General features: G+C 38.3%; 1 protein-coding gene across 2 annotated transcripts in view; it reads right to left on the bottom strand.

Annotated features, from left to right (window-relative positions):
• Tbc1d19 (TBC1 domain family member 19) overlaps positions 1-22086 on the bottom strand; it is a 92152-nt gene that overhangs the window by 48638 nt on the left and 21428 nt on the right. The window contains exons 4-11 of one of the 2 annotated variants that reach the window (XM_021162116.2): positions 20324-20399; positions 18128-18202; positions 16726-16789; positions 15517-15563; positions 15250-15360; positions 11352-11424; positions 9376-9414; positions 7624-7736 (exon numbers count right to left, since the gene is read on the bottom strand). In XM_021162116.2, coding sequence (XP_021017775.2) covers positions 7624-7736; positions 9376-9414; positions 11352-11424; positions 15250-15360; positions 15517-15563; positions 16726-16789; positions 18128-18202; positions 20324-20399 — 598 coding nt within the window. The remainder of the gene's footprint in view (positions 1-7623; positions 7737-9375; positions 9415-11351; positions 11425-15249; positions 15361-15516; positions 15564-16725; positions 16790-18127; positions 18203-20323; positions 20400-22086) is intronic. The other variant, XM_029477606.1, reaches the window with a different exon arrangement.

Here is a 22086-nt window from a genome sequence, read left to right as displayed (position 1 = left end):
AGCTTCTGTGGTGCACACTCTCACCTGTGCAGACTAAGTTCCTAAGTTCGGCGGAGTCCCGGATCCAAGATGGAGCTCCCTGCTCCTGAGGCAGAGGGCTCCCGTGCAGGGCGGACCACTGTCCTCCAGCTGGGAGGGTGCCGGATGTCTGCGGCCCCAAAAGGGTGCTGCCTCAGTGGCTCTTTGGCTCCCGCCTGTCCCAGAAGCTGTCTGCCTCTGTGGTGCACACTCTCACCTGTGCAGACTAAGTTCCTAAGTTCGGCGAAGTCCTGGAACCAAGCTCCCTGGTTTCTTGACATTGAAGTTTTCATGTTTCTGCTATTATAAACTAGGTGTTTTCCACTTTTGCATTTCAAGTTCTTATTGATAATATGAATAAAAGCTGATTTTAAAATATTTTATATAATATTTTACTAAAATACTTTAACTATAGTAACACTTTCATTTTCTAGGTATTTAACATAATCATAGGGAGCATGACTTTGTGTCTTCTTTTTCCAATCCTAAACCAGGTCATTTCCCTATCTTACAACATTGGCTGCAGCCTTAAAAATGATGCTGCATGGCAGTGGTAATACTGCAGCCTCGTCCTGATCCTAATGAGAGAGGGTTAGAAGTGCTGTGCAGCTCTTACTCAGGTCGCCCATAGGACTTATGGCTTTTGGATTTTATCAAGGCCATATGGCACTTACTGTTAGTTTTTTTTCTCCATTAATATGCTAACATATGTGATCTGAAGGTCCAGTAGCTATAGCACCCATTATTCAGTGCCTTGCCCACGTGAAATCAGCTGCTCCAAGCTGAACAGGACAGCTGTCTTTCCCTCCCTCGGTGGTCATCTGTGATGTAAGTGTAGCCACAGAAGATGGCCACTCCTGTCAGAGGTGGCCAGCTCTGCAGTGTGGAAGGACTGTTGATAAGGTGCATTAAACTATGCTGCCCTAAGACCTTTATATCTCTTATACAAAGCAGAGAGAAACATGGCCTGTTGACATCTGAAAGAATACTGCTTTAGAAAAAGTTGTGTGAGTTTACACTATTAATATTTATTTCAGCTTGTTAAAAATGTTTGTTCATATGTATGCTGACATTAAAAACTGAAATAAAACCAATCACAGAAATTATTTCTATAGGTAGTATACATTAAAATTTTTCATCTGCATTACTCATGAATTATAAATGCTAGCATAATTTTACTTTAATTGCTATGCCCAACAATAAATTATTTGCAATTGTATCTGTAATGCTTTTTATTATCAATTAATCAATGCTTTCCCTAGTCTACTAGAAAATTAATACGTATCTTAATAAGAGAAATCATTAAAATACTAATTTTAGTATCAGATAGTTCCATAAAGAAATTGCATTGAATAAAACTTTAAAAATAAAGACAAATTTTACTGGGTCCAATTATTCAAAACAGTCAACAATCCCATAAATATAATTATATAGCAATCTCAGGGACTAATTGAACTAGCTATACTTCAGACAAGTAATAAAATATTAGCAATAAAACAACAAACAAAAATGCTGGATGACTGAGAATAAGGCATGTTCAGAAATTCCTCTGTACATAACAACTTCAAAACTGCAGGCTAGATGTCAAAACTATGTCACAAAACAAGTTTATGTTCTTTTCAATATGTAGTTAAAATATATTGGCTTTTTCTAATAATCAAATGAAGAGGTTTCTGTAGCCTTTATAAACGATAGCAATAGCACCTTCACATTGATTTTAGTACTAATTAACATACAAAATAAATTGTAATAATTTATTGATACTGGCATATACCAAAGTTTCTGTGTAGACAAGAAATAATTATGCAATTAAACATTTTTTAAATTTTTTCTTTAATTATTTTTATATGCTATACCATTCAGCTAAACAGATGTTTAGCTTTTAATATATTTTAGTTAAAATGTTTTGGATATTTAATATTCTATTTCTTGGAGTTAAAGATATGGCAAGAATCTAGACAAGTTATCTTTATAAAACTGGACTAAACTAAGACAAAGGAATTTTTAAAAAAATCATATGTATAGGTGCTTTGCCTGCATTTATGTTGTATACCAGAAGAAGGTATTGGATCCCCTGGGACTGGAGTTACAAATGGTTTTGTGAACTACTGTGTGGACTCTAGGAATCAAACTTTAGTCCTCTGGGAGAGAAGCCAGTGTTCTTAACTGCTGAGCCATCTTTCCAGCCTCAAGACTGTTCTATAAATCAAGGGATTTAGGCCCAAATTCAGGTACAGTTCTTGGAAGGTGACATGAGCTGCCCTTTGCTAGGGTCACTACTGTGCAATGCATTTTACTGTAGTGCAGACAGTCATAGACCTTATAGTGCCTTCATTTATTCAAAACAAAATATTCATAAATTAAAGGTAAATGCTATTTTCCACACTGCTGTAGTTACTCAAGATTTAAAAGCATCTACTAAACCATTTTTAAGGCTGTGTGCACCCTCAGAGCAGTAGGAGAGGAATAGGTCCTCTAAGGAGCTTTCACGTCCCTCTAAGGAGCCCCACTCTACCATGAAATTAGAAAAGAAAAGGAAAAAAAACTAAGAAAAAAGTAAATCAAGACTAAGATTCTTCCAAGAACAAAGCAGGCAGCAGCATCACACACGCAGCGACAAGATGACAAAGGTGCCCCTTGCTCTGCGGCAGCTGCAGGCGTTGCTGGTGTCAGTGGGGATGGATGCAGACTGAGTAATTTATTAAATAAAGTAATTCATCTTATTAGTTAATGCAAATCATTAATGAAATTAATTATAGCACAGACTTTTAAGATGCAGCTTTGAAAGGAAAGAGGAACAGGGAGACAGCTGGAGATAACACAGACTCTACAATCTACTTTGATTCCTAAAAGAGAGGAGGCGACTGACTCCTGCCAGCTCCAGCCTACAGTGGTTGTCTGAGGAATGGCTGCATGGAGACACAGTTTGTTTCTGCAGTAGTGTTTGTTCATCTCACTGGCTTGGACACTATTCTCTAAGAAAGAATTTGATGACCATAAAGATGGCCACATTAATTCTTCATGAATATGTGTATCTTTAGACTTCTCAAAAGTTAGATAAGTTGTGGGTTGGAGTGATAGCTCAGCACTTAGGAGCACTGGCTCTTCTTCTAAAGGACTCTGTTCAGTCACCTGGCTATAAACTCCCAAGCCAGGGGATCCAATGCTTTCATTTTGCCTTCGTGGGCACTGCATGCAAGTGGTGAACTGATTCACACACCAGTCACACAGAAATTTTTTTTAAAATAATATCTTTTAACTAAATAAGGATCCATTAATTTAACCCATATTTCCTGGCTATCTTGTATGAACTAGGTATGATTCTTTTCTTTTGCCATAGCAGTAAGAACAGAAAAATACTAAGTATTTGTTGGTTAACTATCTAGTGAGAAAGTTCTAATGTCTGTGTAGGTGCCAGGAAGACTTTCTAGAGAAAGGGACATAACAGACTTGGAATACCACAGCCTATAATAGGGGGAAATACTGTTTGTTTGGTATATAAGACATATGCAGAAATCAAAGAAAAATAAGATGTGTTAAGGAACCATAAAGAAAAGATTTAAAATGTTTTATGCAAAAGGGCAAAAATAGCTGGGTGAGGCCTTTGCTATTAATCTCAGCTCTTAGGAGGCAGAGGCAGGCAGATCTCTGAGTTTGAGGCCAGCCTGGTTTACAGAGTGAGTTCTAGAACAGTCAGAGCTACACAGAGAAACCCTTCTGGAAAAAAAAATAAAAACAAACAAACAAACAAAAAAACAAAAACAAAGAAAGAAAAGGCAGAAATAGCATAGAGAATGCTAGAGAGAGGATGTTTGGAAGAATATGTAGGGAATGAGGCTGCATGTAGTACACTATCCAGTGTACCTGGATGCTTCAATCCAGGTACAAAACAGTATTTTGAAATGGATTGGTAGAAATTTTGGTTTACAGAGAGAACTGCATGAATTTCAACCATATTGAGGAACTGAGTCAAGAGGGAATGATTGGTGACTGTAACATGATATTCAGGTGGAAAGAAAAGAACGGCATGGTCTTTCAGCTGCGGTTCTTTGATGGATGGCTGTACTAAATAAACAAGGACTTGAGGAAGAGCTGAGACATCCTGAACCAAGGTGCACCAAGGATGCTCATGTGCATCATCAGTCCACTGGGCAACCCCATCTGAAGCTGAGGAAAGAGATCTGACAAGACTGTCCATCTGAGGGAACTGTGATGGAGCTGAGCAGTCTTACTAAATGCATAAATATATAACTGAGAAGAAACAGACCACCAAAATCCTAAATCCCATAGGACTATAACTGGATATGTAGTTTGACTGACAGAAAATTAATTCAGCAAAAAGTATTTTCCTCTCTCTCTTTTCCCTACTCCACCCTCAATGAGTTACCTGTAATAGTTATTTAGAAACCATTCCAGTGGTTTTCTGAAAATTCTAGTTCCTAGTTAAAAATATTAGATTTGGCATTTAAGTTTTAAAATAAAAATGCCTCCCTTCCGATTTGGGCCCGTGCCCTGAGCAGAACTTGGGTGCGAACTCCACAGCCAGTCCCACAACACCCATAAGAAGATCCACTCTGAGGCGCTCTAAGACGCCCAAGATCAGAGGATCGGAAGTGAGAAGGATACAACATCTGCCCCAACATCATAAGTAACTGGGACCCGCAGAACCCAGGCACACAGGAACTCTGCCCAACCAGTTGCACGGGTTGCTTCCAGTCTTAGTACCCTGAGCAGACCTTGGGCTTGAACTCCACAGCCAGTCCCACAACACCAGAAGAAGCTCCACTCCCAGGTGTTCTAACAAGATAATAGGTACAGAAGAGAGTGAAGATTCCCATCTTAAAGGGCCAGTAAATATCTTCAACAAAATTATAGAAGAAAACTTCCCTAACCTAAAAGAAAGAGATGCTCATGAACATACAAGAAGCCTACAGAACTCCAAATAGACTGGACCAGAAAAGAAATTCCTCCCGTTACATAATAATCAAAACACCAAATGTACTAGACAAAGAAAGAATATTAAAAGCAGTAAGTGAAAATGGTCAAGTAACATATAAAGGCAAGCCTATCAGAATTACACCAGACTTCTCACCAGAGCCTATGAAAGCTAGAAGATCCTGGGAAGATCTCATACAGACCCTAAGAGAACACAAATGCCTGCCCAGGCTACTATACCCAGCAAAACTCAATTACCATAGATGGAGAAAACAAGATATTCCACGCCAAAACCAAATTTACACAATATCTTTCCACAAATTCAGCCCTTCAAAGGATAATAGATGAAAAACTCCAACACAAGGAGGAAAACTATGCTCTGGAAAAAGCAAGAAAGTAATCTTTCAACAAACCTAAAAGAAGATAGCCACATGAACAAAAAAATGAAATATATCTTAATTACTCTGTTGAATGTTGAAAATATTAAAATCATGTTCTACAAACATCATGGAAATATTATTGATAGTTTTTCTCACTGTGCTTGAAATTGGCATTTTCTTAATGTTTAACTTCAAAGAGTTTTTGCTAGTTTTGAAATTTTTAAAATATACTTACTGACAAATAAGTTTTCTCCTAGAAACACTGATAATCATCTTTAAGTAAACTGACTCTTTCTAAGTAAAATGTACATAGATATATAATGTGCTTTAAATATTCTTATTATGTCAGGTAGTATCATATAAGGACTTTTGAATATATTTCTTAATGATTCGTTTTTAATATTTTATGCTCTTTTACTATGCTTAATTCTCAAAAAATATTTTGTATGTTTTGAAACAATTTAGTATTCAACATTAGATATAGGATCCTTGCTTATGGATAGTAATAAATATTCACTAATGATACTTTTAGGGTATGAAAGGATATGAATATAAAAGTTGAACAAATTATTTACATATTTGATTCTCAAAATACTCAATATTATTAATATGTTTGATGTATAAAATGCATTTAAATAATAAAAATTTAAAGAAAAAAGTAAATAAATAAAAAAAAAATAAAATGACTACCTACCTCCTCAAAACTCAAATGTAAAAATCACCTTGGAGTACTGCAAAAACCAATGATTATCTGTCATTTTTAAGATGACATTTTTGGAATATCCTAAATTTGGTTTTGAAAAGATAACACTTCCCTTGCAAAAAGAACAGATTTTGCATCACTCCACAGTAGTGAGTTGAGCTACTTGAGAACTTAAATTCAGCCAAGAACGATGCTTTTCAGATCATACAAACACAAACAACCTGTCCAACTTACTCAAATCTGTTTTGTTAACAATTATCTCCAAAGTGTTACCACAAAAGATCACCAACATCTCACACTCTAAAGCTGCTCTTCAATAAGTCACAGCTTTATCTTTTCAGATAAAAGATGCTGACGGTGCTATCCACAGAGGGAGATTTAAAACACACACACACAAGCACATACACGTGTGTATATGTGTGTATCATAATTTTCAAAGGTTAAAAATGCAGTTTTAAAACATCATAATTATGTTATCATAATTATTAATTTGTAACATAATTACAAGTTACATTAATTATTATGATAACTGCCATTAGTGGCAAACATTTGTGTCTGTTATATTGATCGACTCACATACATTACTTTTTATTATTTGTCACAATTATATAAGTATTATTACACATATTTAAGCATGGGTTAGCTGAGACTTGAAGAAACTTAAGCAAGTTGCTCAATGATATGCAGTCAGTAAACCAGACATATAATCATAGATCCTGTTATACTACTACCATGACAGTGACTAAAAATCTCTAAATGAGTGACTTTATACACATATATAGCCACTATACATAGGTAACTATACATGTATACACAGTGAGAATATTCCCAAAAATGTCAACATCTTGTGCAAGTTTTTCTTACTGAATCTATGACCTGGGCTGGGGCTAGCTCAGTTGGTAGAGTTGCCTTGCATACATGAAGCCCTAGGCTCCATCTGCAACATCGGGAAACAAAAAATCCCTGATCTCTCTATTAGTGATTTAGTCACTTCCTTTAATATTCACCTCATCTCTCGAAAAAAATAACTATTTGGAAAAATACTCCTCCTCCATTATCTGTTAAATTTTAGAACCACAGAGACAGCACACACTTAAAGGTAACCATAAAACTAAGTGTGGTTGCTCATGCCTCTGGTTCAAGCACTTTCAGAAGCAGAGCAAGGGCACCAGGAGTTCAAGGCCAGACTCTCTAGATAAGTGAGTTTGAACCCAACTTGGGCTCCATGAGAGTCTACCTCAAAAAAATCAACCGAACAAACAAAAAAATCACAAAGAATGAACTCGGTCATTCTCAGCTGTTCTTTCTTATTTGCTATTGGAACATGCCATTCTGTCATTGCTTTGCTGACCTGAGGTTTTTTTAAAATTTACTGCCTGTTTTACTACATATATACACACGACCACATTATCTGCTAACAAAGATGTCTGTTGAGCATAGTGATTAAACTGTGTTAAATTCTGCCTTATCTTAAAAGAGCACTGATGCTGGAAATGACAACCGGGTGGAAACAAGCTACTTGCCAGCTGTTCTGTGTTAAAAAGGGCTATTTAGAAAACAAACTAACAACTCAGGTTTGCTTCTTACCTCAGGCTGACTGGAGATATTCAGAATGAGTGCCCAGAGCTCAGCTCTCAGTGCTGTAGGACTTCCTTGTCGGATGTACTGCTGAGCAGCAGCGCTGTCCTGCTGTGCTAGAACTGTCAAATGTATACGACAATCCTGTTAGAAAATTCAAAGTGCAAGGAGCATCTTGGAAACCTTTATTATAAATCTTTTGGGAAGCAGAGCCTCAGCCTCTACATCTGACCTAACCCCATCTATCTTTGTCTTCCTTCACTCTGGGCCCTAACCTGCCCGGGTTCAAGTCTTGATCTCCCCAGCTCCTTGCTCTTTCCCACAGCTCCACAGACCTACAACCTAATGAGACTGATGTCTGGCTTCTGTGACCAAGCAGAGCCTCATCTTCAGAACCTGGGATTTTCATAAATGTATGTACCAAGTCATGACGCTTCTGTTACTTAGAAGGAGCACTGAAGCCTGGAGTGGTGGCACATGTCTTTAATCCCAGCACTTGGGAGGCAGAGGCAGGCAGATTGTCTGAGTTCGAGGCCAGCCTGGTCTACAGAGTGAATTATAGGACAGCCAGGGCTACACAGAGAAACCCTGTCTCGAAAACTAACAAATAAACAAACAAACAAAAAAACCCCAAAACCCCAAAATCAAACAAACAAAAAACCCCCCAAAACTAAGAAGGAGCACTGTACATGCAGGTACATGCAACATGCCTAAGAACAATATAAGAATGTTAAGACACCCAGTCTACCAAGTGGCTTCTTAGCTCTGCAAAAATTAAAAAAAAAAAAAAAAAAAGGAAACAACATGCAAAACAAAGACTAATAAACTTTCAACAAAATTATTCTGAAGTACCCATATTTTTTAAAATATCAGTAATCAGTTTGCTTTCATTTTTATATTCTTTAATTAAAATATGAGCTATTCAACATGGAAATAAAAAGCCAAAATAAAAGCAATCAAACAAGTGAGATATACTATACAAGTAATATTCATCTAAGAGCATCATTCTCTTGTTTCCTTTATAGGGAAGAGGAAATTTTCCACTAACTGAAAATGACAGGAAGAAGGGAGACAAAAGCAGCATAATGATGTAAAAGGATGCTCCTGTCTGAATGTCTAATCAAAGAGGCCGCGTTTACAAAAGAGGTCTTTGAAATTAACATGACCTTGAACCATTCATGGAGGGACACTGGTACATGACAGTAATTGTCATAGACAGTTCAGTCTGAGACAAAGCCGTGTTTGCACCCCAAAGACAATAAAAGATTACAGAAACAAGACAAAGACACCCCAAAAGATGGGCAATTGTTCCCCAGGATATGGAGACCTGCTACATTTATTAAGCCTTATCATTGTGAGCTGTCAGTGAGATTTAAGAGCTCTATCCTCTCCTGATGCAGGAGCATGCCCTCATTAGTGCTAATGAGAGGTGTGTGGGTGCATCAAAGAGGAAGCTGTCTCCTTGACAGGGTGGTGAAATTCTGCTGCAGAGAGCTCCACTCTCAGGAAGCTGACAAATGGTGGTCTGCATTTCCTGCTCAGCAAGCCAGCTGTGTGCTTAACTTACATTTACTGAGACAGCTAATATGCTGCATTTTGCTTCTAAAAAAAGATTTCTGTTAGGTTACCTGCTCAGCTAAATATTATAACTCTCCAGTGCTTCACTTTACAGAGAATAAATCTCAACTGAGCCTATTTCATCGGGATGGTTACCTAGCTGTCTCTTTTTTTATAGATGTTAATAAATCTGACTAAACTTACCTTTCTGCCCAATACGCACATGCTCATTTTCAAAAAGTTCTAAAAGTATTAAAGGAAAATAAAATTATTAGACACAAACATGATCAACTATATTTAGAATAAGAAGTATTTTTCCCAGTACTAATACTTTCAATTATTTTAAAAGTTGGATAACTTCATAGAAAACATGAGATTTTGTTCATGTGTTTGTGTGGTACAGAACCTTGCTGCTCTGGCTGGTCTTAATCTCACTGATGCAGCCTGAGGTGGCCTCAAGCTTCCAAGGGCTAGGCTTCAAGGCACACACTACCACCCCTGGTCCTGAAAGTCAGAACAAACAGCCTTAGAGAAGCCCTTTCCTAAGTTGTTCAAAATGAGTTCACACATTTAATTGGAAAGCAAAAATGGGCAAATTGTTTCCTTTGTTAAAACAGAATATATTTTCATACAAAAAAATATTTCTGAACATTCAGAAAGAAGAACCCATTTGAACATCACTTCAGGGGCTGGAGCTGGTTCTGGGTTAAGAGTTGTTGCTGCTTACTCAGGAGGACTTGAGATCTGATCACAGAGTCCATGTTGGGCTCACAACCACTTACAAACTCCAGCTCCAAGGCATTTAGTGTCTGCTCCTGGCTCTGTGGGCACCCTCACATATGTAATCACACAATTACATAGACACACAAATACAGAAGCAAACACATAAATAAAACAAAGATATCATTAAAAATTTTATTTAAGAAAAAAAAATATTTGAATTAAAAAACAAACAAACAAGCTTGTTAGCTTAGCATTTGTCTATCTAAGTACAGCCTGCATCTTATAGGTACAAACCCCACCTCCTTAATGCGATTTAATGTTTCCACTGGAATGGCTTTTTAAATCATAGCAGTCATAATGCAAACAAGCTCATTAACTATAGCATATTAAAATAAACTTCTACCACAAAAAAAGGACAGCACCATTGACAGTTTTGACAAGGTAAGTTTCTGAATACATCTGTAACATGTGTCTGGCAGAGGACTTGTATCTAGAATTTATAAAGACAGCCTTACAGAAAGAAGCAGGCAACTGTCAGACACAAATAAGCCAAGCATTTGCAAAGGTTCTTTACTAAGGATGGTAACTTATAAAGACAAGGAAACACAAAAGCTGACTGACCACGATAGTCACCAGAGCAAGCAATTGGACCAATATGAAGGCCAGATTATGGTGGTAAAATAGAAAAGATTGGGAATTTTAGATAGAAAGAAGAAAAAGAAGAAAGAAGAAAGAAGAAAGAAGAAAGAAGAAGAAGAAGACGAGGAGGAGGAAGAAGAGGAAGAGGAGGAGGAGGAAGAAGAAGAGGAAGAGGAGGAGGAAGAGGAAGAGGAGGAGGAAGAGGAGGAGAGGAGGAGAGGAGCAGCAGCAGTAGCAGCAGCAAATGAACTTCTCAGACAAAGTTGGTGAACGTGTAAGTTGACATGCTAAGCTTGGAAAACTGGCAATATCCACTGACATTGCTCATGTGCACATGATATGGTAACTATCAACTCACTCAGGTACGTGCCCTAAGATGTACATGCACATCAAATGGCCTGTGAAAAAAATACTCACGGCAAGACGATTGATGATAACCAAATGGTAGGAATAATTCAAATGGCCTCCAACAACAGACACGATAGACAATAGTAATTACATATGGTGGATCACAATACAAAAATGGAAAGAAACAATTTACAAGTCTCCATAACACTATGGATCTCATTGACATCTATGAGCCCAAAACAAGTGTGTGCAGTAAATAATTCCAAACAGGCCATACCAGCCCTATGGTACTTCAAACAGGACAGCTGTTACTATAGGATGGCATAAGCTGTTGTGATATGCTGTTTCTTGGGTGGGTTGGAGGTCACACAGTGTGTCTACTTTGTAATCCACTGATCTGCATAGAGATGGCCTGTGTACTTGGAAGCTATCACTTGTCACTAATTAAATGTCACATGGGAAATGCTCACCAGGAGGCACTTGTGTAGAATCATCTATTCCCAGTTGTCCTGTGTTTAAGCCAAGTTCTACAAAGCATTCTTTCTGAAAAATAACATATGGAGAATTAGCACACATCTGGCTCCGGTGCATGTGAAAGGTTACTTGTACCTAAATATCAACAAGTTAAAAAACACATGTAAAAATGAATCTGCTTCATTCAAATATCTAAAAAACAAAAGGACAGTAACAGACTCTAAACATTACAACTGTGTACTGCCGATATGGCTGTGCATCATATTCACAGGATATAAACGTAACTAGAAAGTGATAGCATTTAGGAAAGGTTAGCATACACGATGAGAAAAGAAATGTATATACACAGTACTTTTCTGGTACAGGACCTTTGGTAATATTTTCCTTTCCATCACTTTTTCCTGTCTAAACCTCTTTATTTTGAGCCCTTTGGTTAGTATGAATGTTGGCACTGACTTCTTTAAAGGAATTTTTTTCTTGATTTTGCCTCTTTGTTGACATACAAATCATATCAGAAGAGATGATACTGATCCTTCTAGATAAAGATATATTAATGCTTTAACCTTTCCTAAAACATGAAAGCAAGCAAGCAAATGTACAGACCCCCCCTTCCTTCCTTCGTCTCCCCCCTCTCTCCCCTCCCCCCCCCTCCNTCCCTCCCCCCTCCCTCCCTCCCTCCTCTTCTCTCAGGATCACTCGCTCACATCATTCTATCAATTTTACCTAACATCATTGTCCAAAATTACCAACATTAACTTCTGTGTCCTCTGTGATCTGACATCTTACTCTGACTTTAACAAATATCCAAAACAAGTTCATTTTTTTTTTAGCAGAATTGTACTATTAAGTGCTCAGCTAAAATAAGGATGGATTTGATTTACTCCTAAGACTTCCTTCCCTTCTCTGGTAACTTCCTGGGACAAAAATCACATCTGTATTTTGTAGGCACAAAAACCCCACATTGTTCATATCATTTTACTCTACAAGAAATTAAATATTCCTATTAATAGTTGCTTCAGTGCTTTATAACTATTCTGATTGGTGAGCCATACTTCTTTCTCTTTTAAAATGGAATTAATTTTAATTTTTTCAAATCATCTGTTATGTAGGTTACTGAGTTTCATGATTCTTCCATTTCCACCACAGCCTTCCATGTATTTTATAGTACTTTCACTGACTCATTATTGTAATGATTAGACATCCCAGCATTCACCTAGCATTCAGAACAGCATTCATCTAGACCCTAAAACACAAACCCTGAAGCAACAAACACCTCGGTGTTAGCTTCTGATTACACAGACTGGAGCATCTCATGGATGCAGTGTGAGATCTGGATGTCCGCTTCCCATGTCATTGCTCTGGACCATTTTTCATTCAGTGTTAGCAAACTCTCAATTTCTATTAAAACTGATCGTAGGGAGTGTGCATCCTCAGAAGCCTTCCTTGCTCTTCCAGACTGATAACAGGAACTTCCAATATATTATCCCTTCTTAGCCTCAACCTAAACACTTAGTCACAGGCTAGCAAAACTGCCCGTTTCCTGCCCATCCCCTCTAGCCTGCCATCCTTTGAAGATGAAGACTATCTCTTTGTCTCAAAGTGCTGACCCAGCAAACTCTGAACTACCAGTGTCTAGTCCCATCTGGCTACGCCACTAAATGAGTCACAACCTCTCTTTAGAGTTAGTAGATCTCCATTCCATGAAATTCCCTTGTAACATGAAAGTCTACATAACCCAATCGTTCTGAGTCAGAAGCATCCTGACACGGTATAATGATGGTAGGAAGTAGTACTAATGACGACGGATGAAGACTACCCATACTCTCACATGCTACAACGTGGCCTGGAGAAAAGATGTGCCCATTGGTGCTATAGAAACATGACTGTTAGGGTGTAACTAATTACTGTCTGATTAGATCTGAGGCCTGCTCCACAAGAGGGAATATCATGCCTGGTATCATCTCCTTGTCAATAGATAGGAGATCACAGGCCTAGGGCAGAACATATAACTGTTATTTTGCTCAACAAATACTACTCTAACCAAAGAGAAGGAGAATTTTCATAAAAAGTTTACAGAAATTGACTCCACCAGGACCCAAATCAGACTGCTTCCAAATCCCAGCCAGAGCTCGAGACTACCAGAAGAATATATACTTTTGACAGCAATGCTGAAACATGGGCATGTCTGTTTTCTGTCTTGTGTCATCTATAAATCTAAGTTAATATGGGGCCAAGCTGTCATCTATTATCTTCTGTGTCACCCTAAATCTAACCTTAAACATCTATAACAGCTACTAGTAGTCATTTTATAAATTCTTTTTCTTATACTTATTATTCTCATCCTCTCTCCTGCCCTCTCTCCTCCCTTCCCCTCCTCCCCCACTCCTTTTGCTCTCTGAGTTCACTGCCTCATGCTCTCAAATTGCAACAGTTTGAACATCTTAGGATTTTAAGTTCATCACTCAAGTCTAGGGAAAAGACAATAAAAAAAAAATGTGACTGGGAGCTATGCAGAGGGGATTTCCCTAGAGTGTGATGGGCCACTCTGCTGGATAGCTCTATAGCTGGCCAGCTGTGGAATTAGAAAGGTTCTTCAAATCTTTGCTAGCTTTCCTGGTAGGGGGTCAGAAAGCATAGCAGCAGAGATAAGAATGCCAGTCTCACCATTCCATAGACATTCACTTGATCCCTATGTTAATGACTTCTACCTTCCTACAGTCCATCAGACCTTCCTGAGTTAATAGCTGTTTTGGGTCTGTATCTCTAGGGAGGATGCTCTGGGCTCCTATGGGGGTTGTGACTGCACAATGGGAAGGCGCTCCACATGACAGTCTTCATAGACTCTCCATTCTCAACCCTACAGATTGCCAAGGCAGGGACCCATGGTGTCTCTGATCCTTGAGCCTTTTCAAGGGCCTATGAAGAAAGCCATTTTGCCTCTACTATAAGTCAATTACTAGTTAAGAAGGAAAATATAAGCCACAGATGTCAAAAGGAAAAACAGAAGTATCAAGTGCAGAAAGCAACTGTGGATTCTAGGAGCATTCATGAAAGGAAGTGTGACGTCAAAAAAGTCTCCTCCCAGTGCTTAAGGCTGTAATCAAGACCAATGGTGGTGACAAAAAGAAATGCCAAAGGAGCAGGCTGGAGCTGGGCTGCAGAGGACACCACTGTACCCAGGAACCAGAAGGGAAACAACATTGTCCCGCTGGAGCCTTTCAAGCATCTCTCCAGAATCACCCCTTTATTCATGGACTAACATGAGCCCTCGGGCAAAAGGACAATAGTTCAGATCCAGCACAGTGCAGCGGAGCAGAGTGAAGGAGGACGTGGAGCCAACAGATGGGGCAGTGCCGGTGCACCTCTCCTCCACACTCCAGGCTGCTCTTTCTTCTCCCTGCTTTAGGTTACTTAGCATGGCCTATCTATCTGGAGAGTTCAGAGTTTCACCACAGAGGCGCCGACAATGCTGCATTCTTTATTATTTTGGACTGAGTAACAGAAGAAGGCATAACGGCAACTTCATTCCACCATCAGGCAATCTCCTCACAGTTTCATTTTAAAATGAAGGCCTTACTGTGTTCCAGAGCAAAGGCAGTTTCTCTTAGTGTCTCACTATGTTCTGGACTCCAGAGAAATTGGTTACACTGAATAACATGTGCTTTCTTAAACAGCCTTTTATCAATCTTATGATTTGTTCCAATCATTTTTTGACTTGCACACACATAAACTTGCTCTTTCTACGTAAATATTTCCAACAAAAAGGATGTCACTTTAGTAATTTGTCTAACATGTCTATGACTCTGATTATAATATATACATGCTGCACTAAAATATTTTTCTAGTGGTTATCTTCAAATATCCATTAATTTAGTCTTCAATGTGTATACTTACCAATTCAGGGATGTCTTTTACTTTCAGAGGAACTTGGATTAAACCCAAATGAGTCCTAAAACTAAGAGAATCACCATTTTCATAATTTGGGTTGCGGAGATTAATTAATACCTTTAAAAATAAACAACAAGCCTGGTTAGTTTCTTTATATGCTCTCCCTTGCCAAACATAATTCTTGTATCACCTCAGGTTAAAAAGCCATTCAGGGTCATGCATGGCTCTTCAATTACACCCATCATAACTGCATATCTACCTGATAGAACATACCTCAAGAAAGTCCTTAGGTGCATAAACAGGTCGAAAAAGGCTTAAATCTAGAATGAGTTAAAGTAAAACAAAATTTCAGATAATCTATGAAATGACCAGTAAATATTAATGTCACTTTCCTGTGTTTCTACAGAGAAGAACCACATAATTATAGAGTAATTGATTATTTGTTGTGCATTATCGGGAACACAGGGAACCGGGAACACAGAAATAAAAACCCTGTCTTTGACAACTTAAACAACAAAGTAAAGAAGATCTTCAGAGTTCCTTATAAAGATTCTGTGTGAGAATTCAAAGTACTTGGAATACAAAGAATAGATTTTCAGTGAATTCCTCCACTTCGGTTAAACTTTTCCGATTTCAGTTGTCCCATTTCCTATTATTGTTCCCAGACTATCTGGGGGCCACAGGGAGGTCAGGCATGTGTGTGTCTGTTCATAGGCATCTATAATATACAGTTGTTATTCATTATGTTTATAAAGCTGGCGGTGCATTAAAGACAAAATACAATATAAAAAAAAACTTTGAATTCTTGGAATTTATTTCTTCACTAGCCAATCTTTCCTTAGCATCTTAACATAATTAAGCTTACAAAACTTCTACATTAATTAAAGGTAAGTCTTAGGAATCTGTTAAGTGAATTTTGTTTAAATGTTTTTCTGTAATTATTATTGTTATATTCACATAAGTCTACAAATACAACTGAGTCCATTTAGTGTTGCTCATAAGCATAGGTTTTAGGGCTGAACACTTAGCATTGGATAACTGCTTAGGGCCATCACTGTCATTTTTCGGGTACAGCTTCCCTCTCATATACAGAAGACATGATTTCACAGCAGACATCCTGGTCCTCCGTCTTTTACAACCTTTTCCCTAGTTGATAAATCTGTAACAAACGCCTGAGGACCTTTCCCCTAGTTGATAAATCTGTAACAATAAACACCTGAGTTCAAGGAGTATCACAGAAGAGGCAACAGGAAGACTATTTACTCTTTCATAAAAATGTTTTAAAACACTATTTGGAAAACAACGGATAAATGATTTAATATTATCCAAGTAATGGAAAATGCAGCCTAAAACTGGAAATGCTTACACTGTAAAACAGAAATCAACAAATGAGACACCTGGGGATTAGTGGAGGTGGAAGAAGAAGCACTATGCTATTTTACCAATTTCAATTACCAATCTTGTAGGAGGTCCTCCACATACCTGGCTCATCAGTTCCCATCTCATTCCACTTATTGAGAAGTTCTTTCTGCTCCACAGCTGGTCTCTAAAAGAATGTTTTAATTAGTTTCAAAGATCAGTAACTTATTTAAAAGTTTAAATAAGGTAGAACATAAGGGAAAGCAATTAAACATGGAAAACTTCTTTGAATTACACATAAGTTAAGTTTTACAATGACTGGAACATATCTAGTCTCAATGGTTCAGTTAGAACATGATACTAATGAGTCTAAGAAGAGAAGGTACAAGATCAGATACGCCAGTAACTCTCACAAAGAACTGCTCTTCAGCCATATCCCACTGCTCTTACCCCATCCCCATCAGTAAGCTCGAAATGCATGGCTGGGGAAAACGACTGATTCCTTAGCGTTATCTTCTGATGTGAAAGGCAGAATCATATCATACTATGCATTCAGACAGGTTTTCATCTAAGGTTTTTCTGTACACTCTACTGTGCTTCTGTGGCTTCTCTTTGGCTCTCATTAAAAGTATACGTTCTGGATCTATTCCGCAGCAGAGGATAACTAACAGGTAGAGAAGAAAGTCAAGGAAAACACCTTGTCTCCTCCTTGTAAGTAGCTACAGCATCTAGAACAGACTCCTAGTGATTTTTCTTGCTTTCCTACCTCTTCCATCATTAAGTGAAGTAGATCTAACTAGAATCCAAAGGCTGCAGAGATACAACAAATTACTCTTCTAATTCTTTACATTAAAAGATGTCATCATATTGACAATTACAAGGCTGCAGTAATCTTGAACTTGAAGGCATAGTGCTACAGAGCTCATTTACTCAGAATGTACAAAGACTAAATGTCATTAAACATTTTAAAGTATACTCATTCTTTACAGCTGTGGTGGTTTGAGTGAGATGTCCCCTAAAGTCTCAGGCATTAGAATACTTGATCCCCTGTTGGTGGTGCCATTTGGGGAGGTTGTAATGCCTTATTGAACAAAGTCTGTCACTGGGGGTGTGATTTGTTAGTTCAAAGGGTTGTACCACTCCCAATTTGCTCTCTGATTCTTGCTTGTGCTCTCAGATGCCTGCCCACTGCCGGGCTTCCTGACTATAACAGTGATGGACTCTATCCCTCTGGATCAGTATGTGCCAAATAAACTCTTCCTTCCATAACTTACATAGCAATAGGAAACTAATACAATAACCAAATGGCTGAGTAGGCTATAGCATAGGTTTATTATAACAATCATTAAATATATAAAGAGTATGTATAAAAGATAACAAAACAATTGGCACGTACAGATTTTTATTTAAAAAGACACTCCGCTAAATGAAGAATATCAAGTCTATGATACAGTTACACAACTTTATGACATTTTTCAGTAGTTAGCTCACAATAAGATACTTCAGCAGAAAAATGTTAATGTACCTTTCTTGCTAGTGGGATACTCAGTTCTGTGCACATACTATTTAAACTCTTCAAGATTCTTTTTTCCCAGCTTCCCTGAAACAAAAGAAACAGTGTATCATTGTTTTTCTATCATTGTTTTTCTTAATGTCTACCCTAATAGAAAACAGTTACTATGATATTGACAGAAATAGCAAAACTGGTTGAGAAGGTTGTCCTCACTCATTAGTTCACTCAACAAACATTCATTACTTCTCTCTGTGCACCAGATACTGGCCAGAGTCCTGTAGTTTGGATAGTCTCAGATAGATGTATTAAAGTCTTTACCCCAGTGTTGTACAGTTGAGATGCAAGGAAACTTTTGAGAACTAGAGCTTAGTGAGAGGTCCTTTAAGGCACCAGGAGGGAGTCCTGTGGGTCATCTGGGGAACCATCAGACATACACACAGTGTATCTTGAGTTTCCACAAGTATGTGAGGGCTAAATAAGTTCCAGAGGAAGCATGACTCCGGAAGCATACTGATCGGCCATGCTCCAGGTCTACCACTGCACCGTGACGTTAGGCAGAGTGAACACTGCATCAGTTTCCACGAGTACTTGACAACTGAGCACATGTCATACTCAGCAGCTGTCACATTAGAGCTCTGTGTGCTACCAGCACTGCTTTAAAGGAAAACTCATCCACGTACAAGCACCATGCGTGTACTAGCTTCTTCAGATACCACTGTCTTGGAATGTTCCAATGTAGTTCCCAAAGTATTTTATACAGAAATAGGCTTTCATAAGTCATAGAAGTTTAAAATTACACTGGATAAAATCTTAAATGTTTAAATTTCAGTTAATCCAATGTTGTTCAAACTTATATAACTATGGAACCCTGACTGTAAACTGTAAACCTCTAGAGATACCACCAAGAATAAATATATTACATATTTCCCAAAATCTCCATGGTTTCTGTTATACTGCATCATCACTGTACTGGTTTGAATATGATTGGTCCAGGGAGTAGCACTATTAGTAGGTATGGTCTTGTTGGAATAGGTGTGGACTTACTAGAGGAGGTGTGTCACTTTGGAGTTGGACTTTAAGAACCTCCTCCTCCTGCTTGGAAGTCAGTCTGTTCCTAGTGGCCTTTAGATCAAGATGCAGGACACTTGTCGTTTTCTCCAGCACCATGTCTGCTGGCCTGCTGCCGTGCTTCTAGCCATGATAATAATGGGCCAAACCTTTGAAAGTGTTAACCAGCCCCAACTAAATGTTGTCCTTTATAAGAATTGCCTTGGTCATGGTGCCTCTTCACAGTAATGGAAACCCTAACCAAGACAATCATCTCATTTGAGGAGGTTTTAATGAAAGCAAAGGTTGGAATCTTGCTAACATATACTACAGTGAACCTGGCAATGGGACCCAGCATACTTTTTTCTACAGCAGCAAAGGCATGACCTGGAGCAGAGGGATGAATTAGTTTATGGGATTTCTGTAGGAATGATTTGAAATTTTTATAATAAAAAAATTTAATCTATTTCTGAGGCTGTGTTGGGGAAAAGAATACCATCTCTGCCTATGATGGTCCTACAGCCCTCCAGCACTAGAACAAGGTTCCCAAGTATTGCTGTGCCAGAGAGATGGGCAGGGCTGTGCCCAGTAAAGGACATCTAGGGAGATGGGAGCAGGTGACTAGCTCATTGACTTTACGTGTTAATGTCCTCTCGTAGTTTTTGTTCTTGTTTTATTTTTAACTTTTAAACTGGCTTCTTTCATGTTGTCAGCCAACTAGCAGTAATGCCTGCAGGGAGAATAAATTATTTTAAATATGGTATCAGTAACACTGGCTTCAAAGAACAGAGGGTTTTTGTTGTTTTTTGGGGGGTGGTGTTTGTTTGGGAAATTTTTGCTGTTCATCAAGATTTCATTCTTTTACATTCACAGGCCATGAGGAGCAGATGGTTATAGAAGGCTTTATTCTATTTCAAACTTCAGGCCAGTAAGGTACATGACCCTTTCTTTCTATGTAATGTTTTCCAGGTTACCATAGTTAAATAGGTATGACCCTTGACTACTAAAAATAAAAAGGCAGAGTGTACAAGAATAATTACTACTTAAGAGGTCCTTACTCGGTCTTTATATAATGAACAATATATATTATGCCAACAAAAATATGTGATGCATTGCATTGTTTGGCATGCAAGAAGAAAATGAAAACAAACACTGGCCAACCTGTGCTTTCCTCATGTACACCAAAGGTTCTTTGAGATGCTCAGGGGGTGCAGAAGGATGACTGGGCAAAGGAAACCTAGAAGCAAAGAGAGGCAGCTAAGTAGCATACTGAGCTCTCAATAATAAATTACCTTGGTAAGAAGTCAATGCTACAAACAAAATAGAGTAACTGTTAATAGTTCATTTGTAAGTACAGGGTCTAAAATTTTTTAATTATATCATCTTACTAATGGTTAATGGTTACTAATGGTTTTTGTTTTATATTTCACACAGGGTCTCACTAGGAAGCCCCTGATGGCCTGGAACTCACTCTACAGACCAGGATAGCCTTGAACTAGTCTTGCCTCTGCCTCCCAAGCACTGAGATTACAGGTGTGCAACACTATACACAGATAAAATGCAATCAGTTAAGAACAGAAATGCACCAGCTCATAGTTCTGGAGCCCAGGAAACCTAGCATCCAGGTCCTAACATCTGGAGAGAATCTTCCTCCTATATTATCTGGTAAGGGAAAACAGGCCCAAACCTGGCCTTAGTAGGCTCTTGTGTCCCAATGGCTCCCAAGGGTCTCAGTAATATTATTACAGTGGAATTACATTTCACCCATGAACTTTGGAGGGGACATTTAAACCACAGTAGACCACTTAAATAATTGTTTGACTGGATTTTTAAGACTATTTATTCTTGGAGTTCAGGTTAGGGATTCCCTATATTCTCATTATGAGTTATGCCTTTTATTTAGTCTTTAAAAAAGAAAACAAGATGATCATGTGGTTTTTGTCTTTGAGAGAGGCCCATTGGACTTGCAAACTTTATATGCAGGGGAACGCCAGGGCCAAAAAGTGGGAGTGGGTGGGTAGGGAAGTGGGGAGGGGTGTATTGGGGACTTTTTGGATAGCACTGGAAATGTAAATGAGGAAAATACCTAATAAAAAAATAATTCTAAAAAAAAAAAGAAAACAATTCTGTGTGTCTTTACAAGTATGTGAACTTGTGTGTGTTTGTGCACGTGCCTGTGTCTACCTAGTCATGCTCAGTGACAAAAGTCTGATATTGAGCTCTCACTTCCCATTCTGTTTTATCATTTGTCTCCTTTTTGATTCAGAACCCAAGTAAGAAAAAAGGCAGCACTAATGAGCTCCCACAAAACTCTCAACTAGTTATCAAAAAGATTCACAATTGCATTGTGTAGGATATTAAAGATATGAAAATGAAAAGAAGACAGGCTTTGTCATCAACTAAAAAGACACAGTCTGCCGTATGAAACTACTTTCAGAAATACACCAGATCACCAAAAGAGAAGTCATGAGTAAAATCTCCGATTGAAAAGTCAGAATTGGGAATAATACACAACAGGTATCTATCTCTACTACACTGTGTGAAGTAATATTTTTACTTGTCATGGCAGACATCTATCCCTTTGGTAGCCAGAACTACCAGTGACATGGTTGCAGTCAATTTCAGTAATAGATAGATAGGACTTACATCTGATGTTATCTGAAAAGTCACAGACCAGCTTGGAAGATGGAAATAGGCAAACCACTAAAATCTAACTTTAAAAATGTGTGGGGTGGTTTGAATGAGAATAGGTTCCACTGACTCATTTATTTGAATGTTGGGCTCCTAGTTTTTAGAACTGTTTGTAAAGGATTAAGAGATGTAGCCTGGTTAAAGGAGGGGCTTCACTGAGGTTATGTTTTGAGGGTTCAAAAGCCCACACCAAGCCTAGTCTGTCCCTCCCTTCCTCCCCTCCATCCCCTACC

Source organism: Mus caroli, chromosome 5 (assembly GCF_900094665.2).
Source record: "Mus caroli chromosome 5, CAROLI_EIJ_v1.1, whole genome shotgun sequence".
In the NCBI taxonomy this organism is placed as follows: domain Eukaryota; kingdom Metazoa; phylum Chordata; class Mammalia; order Rodentia; family Muridae; genus Mus; species Mus caroli.
Note: the sequence above shows the minus strand (reverse complement) of the source record. Positions and strands in the feature narration are given on the sequence as shown.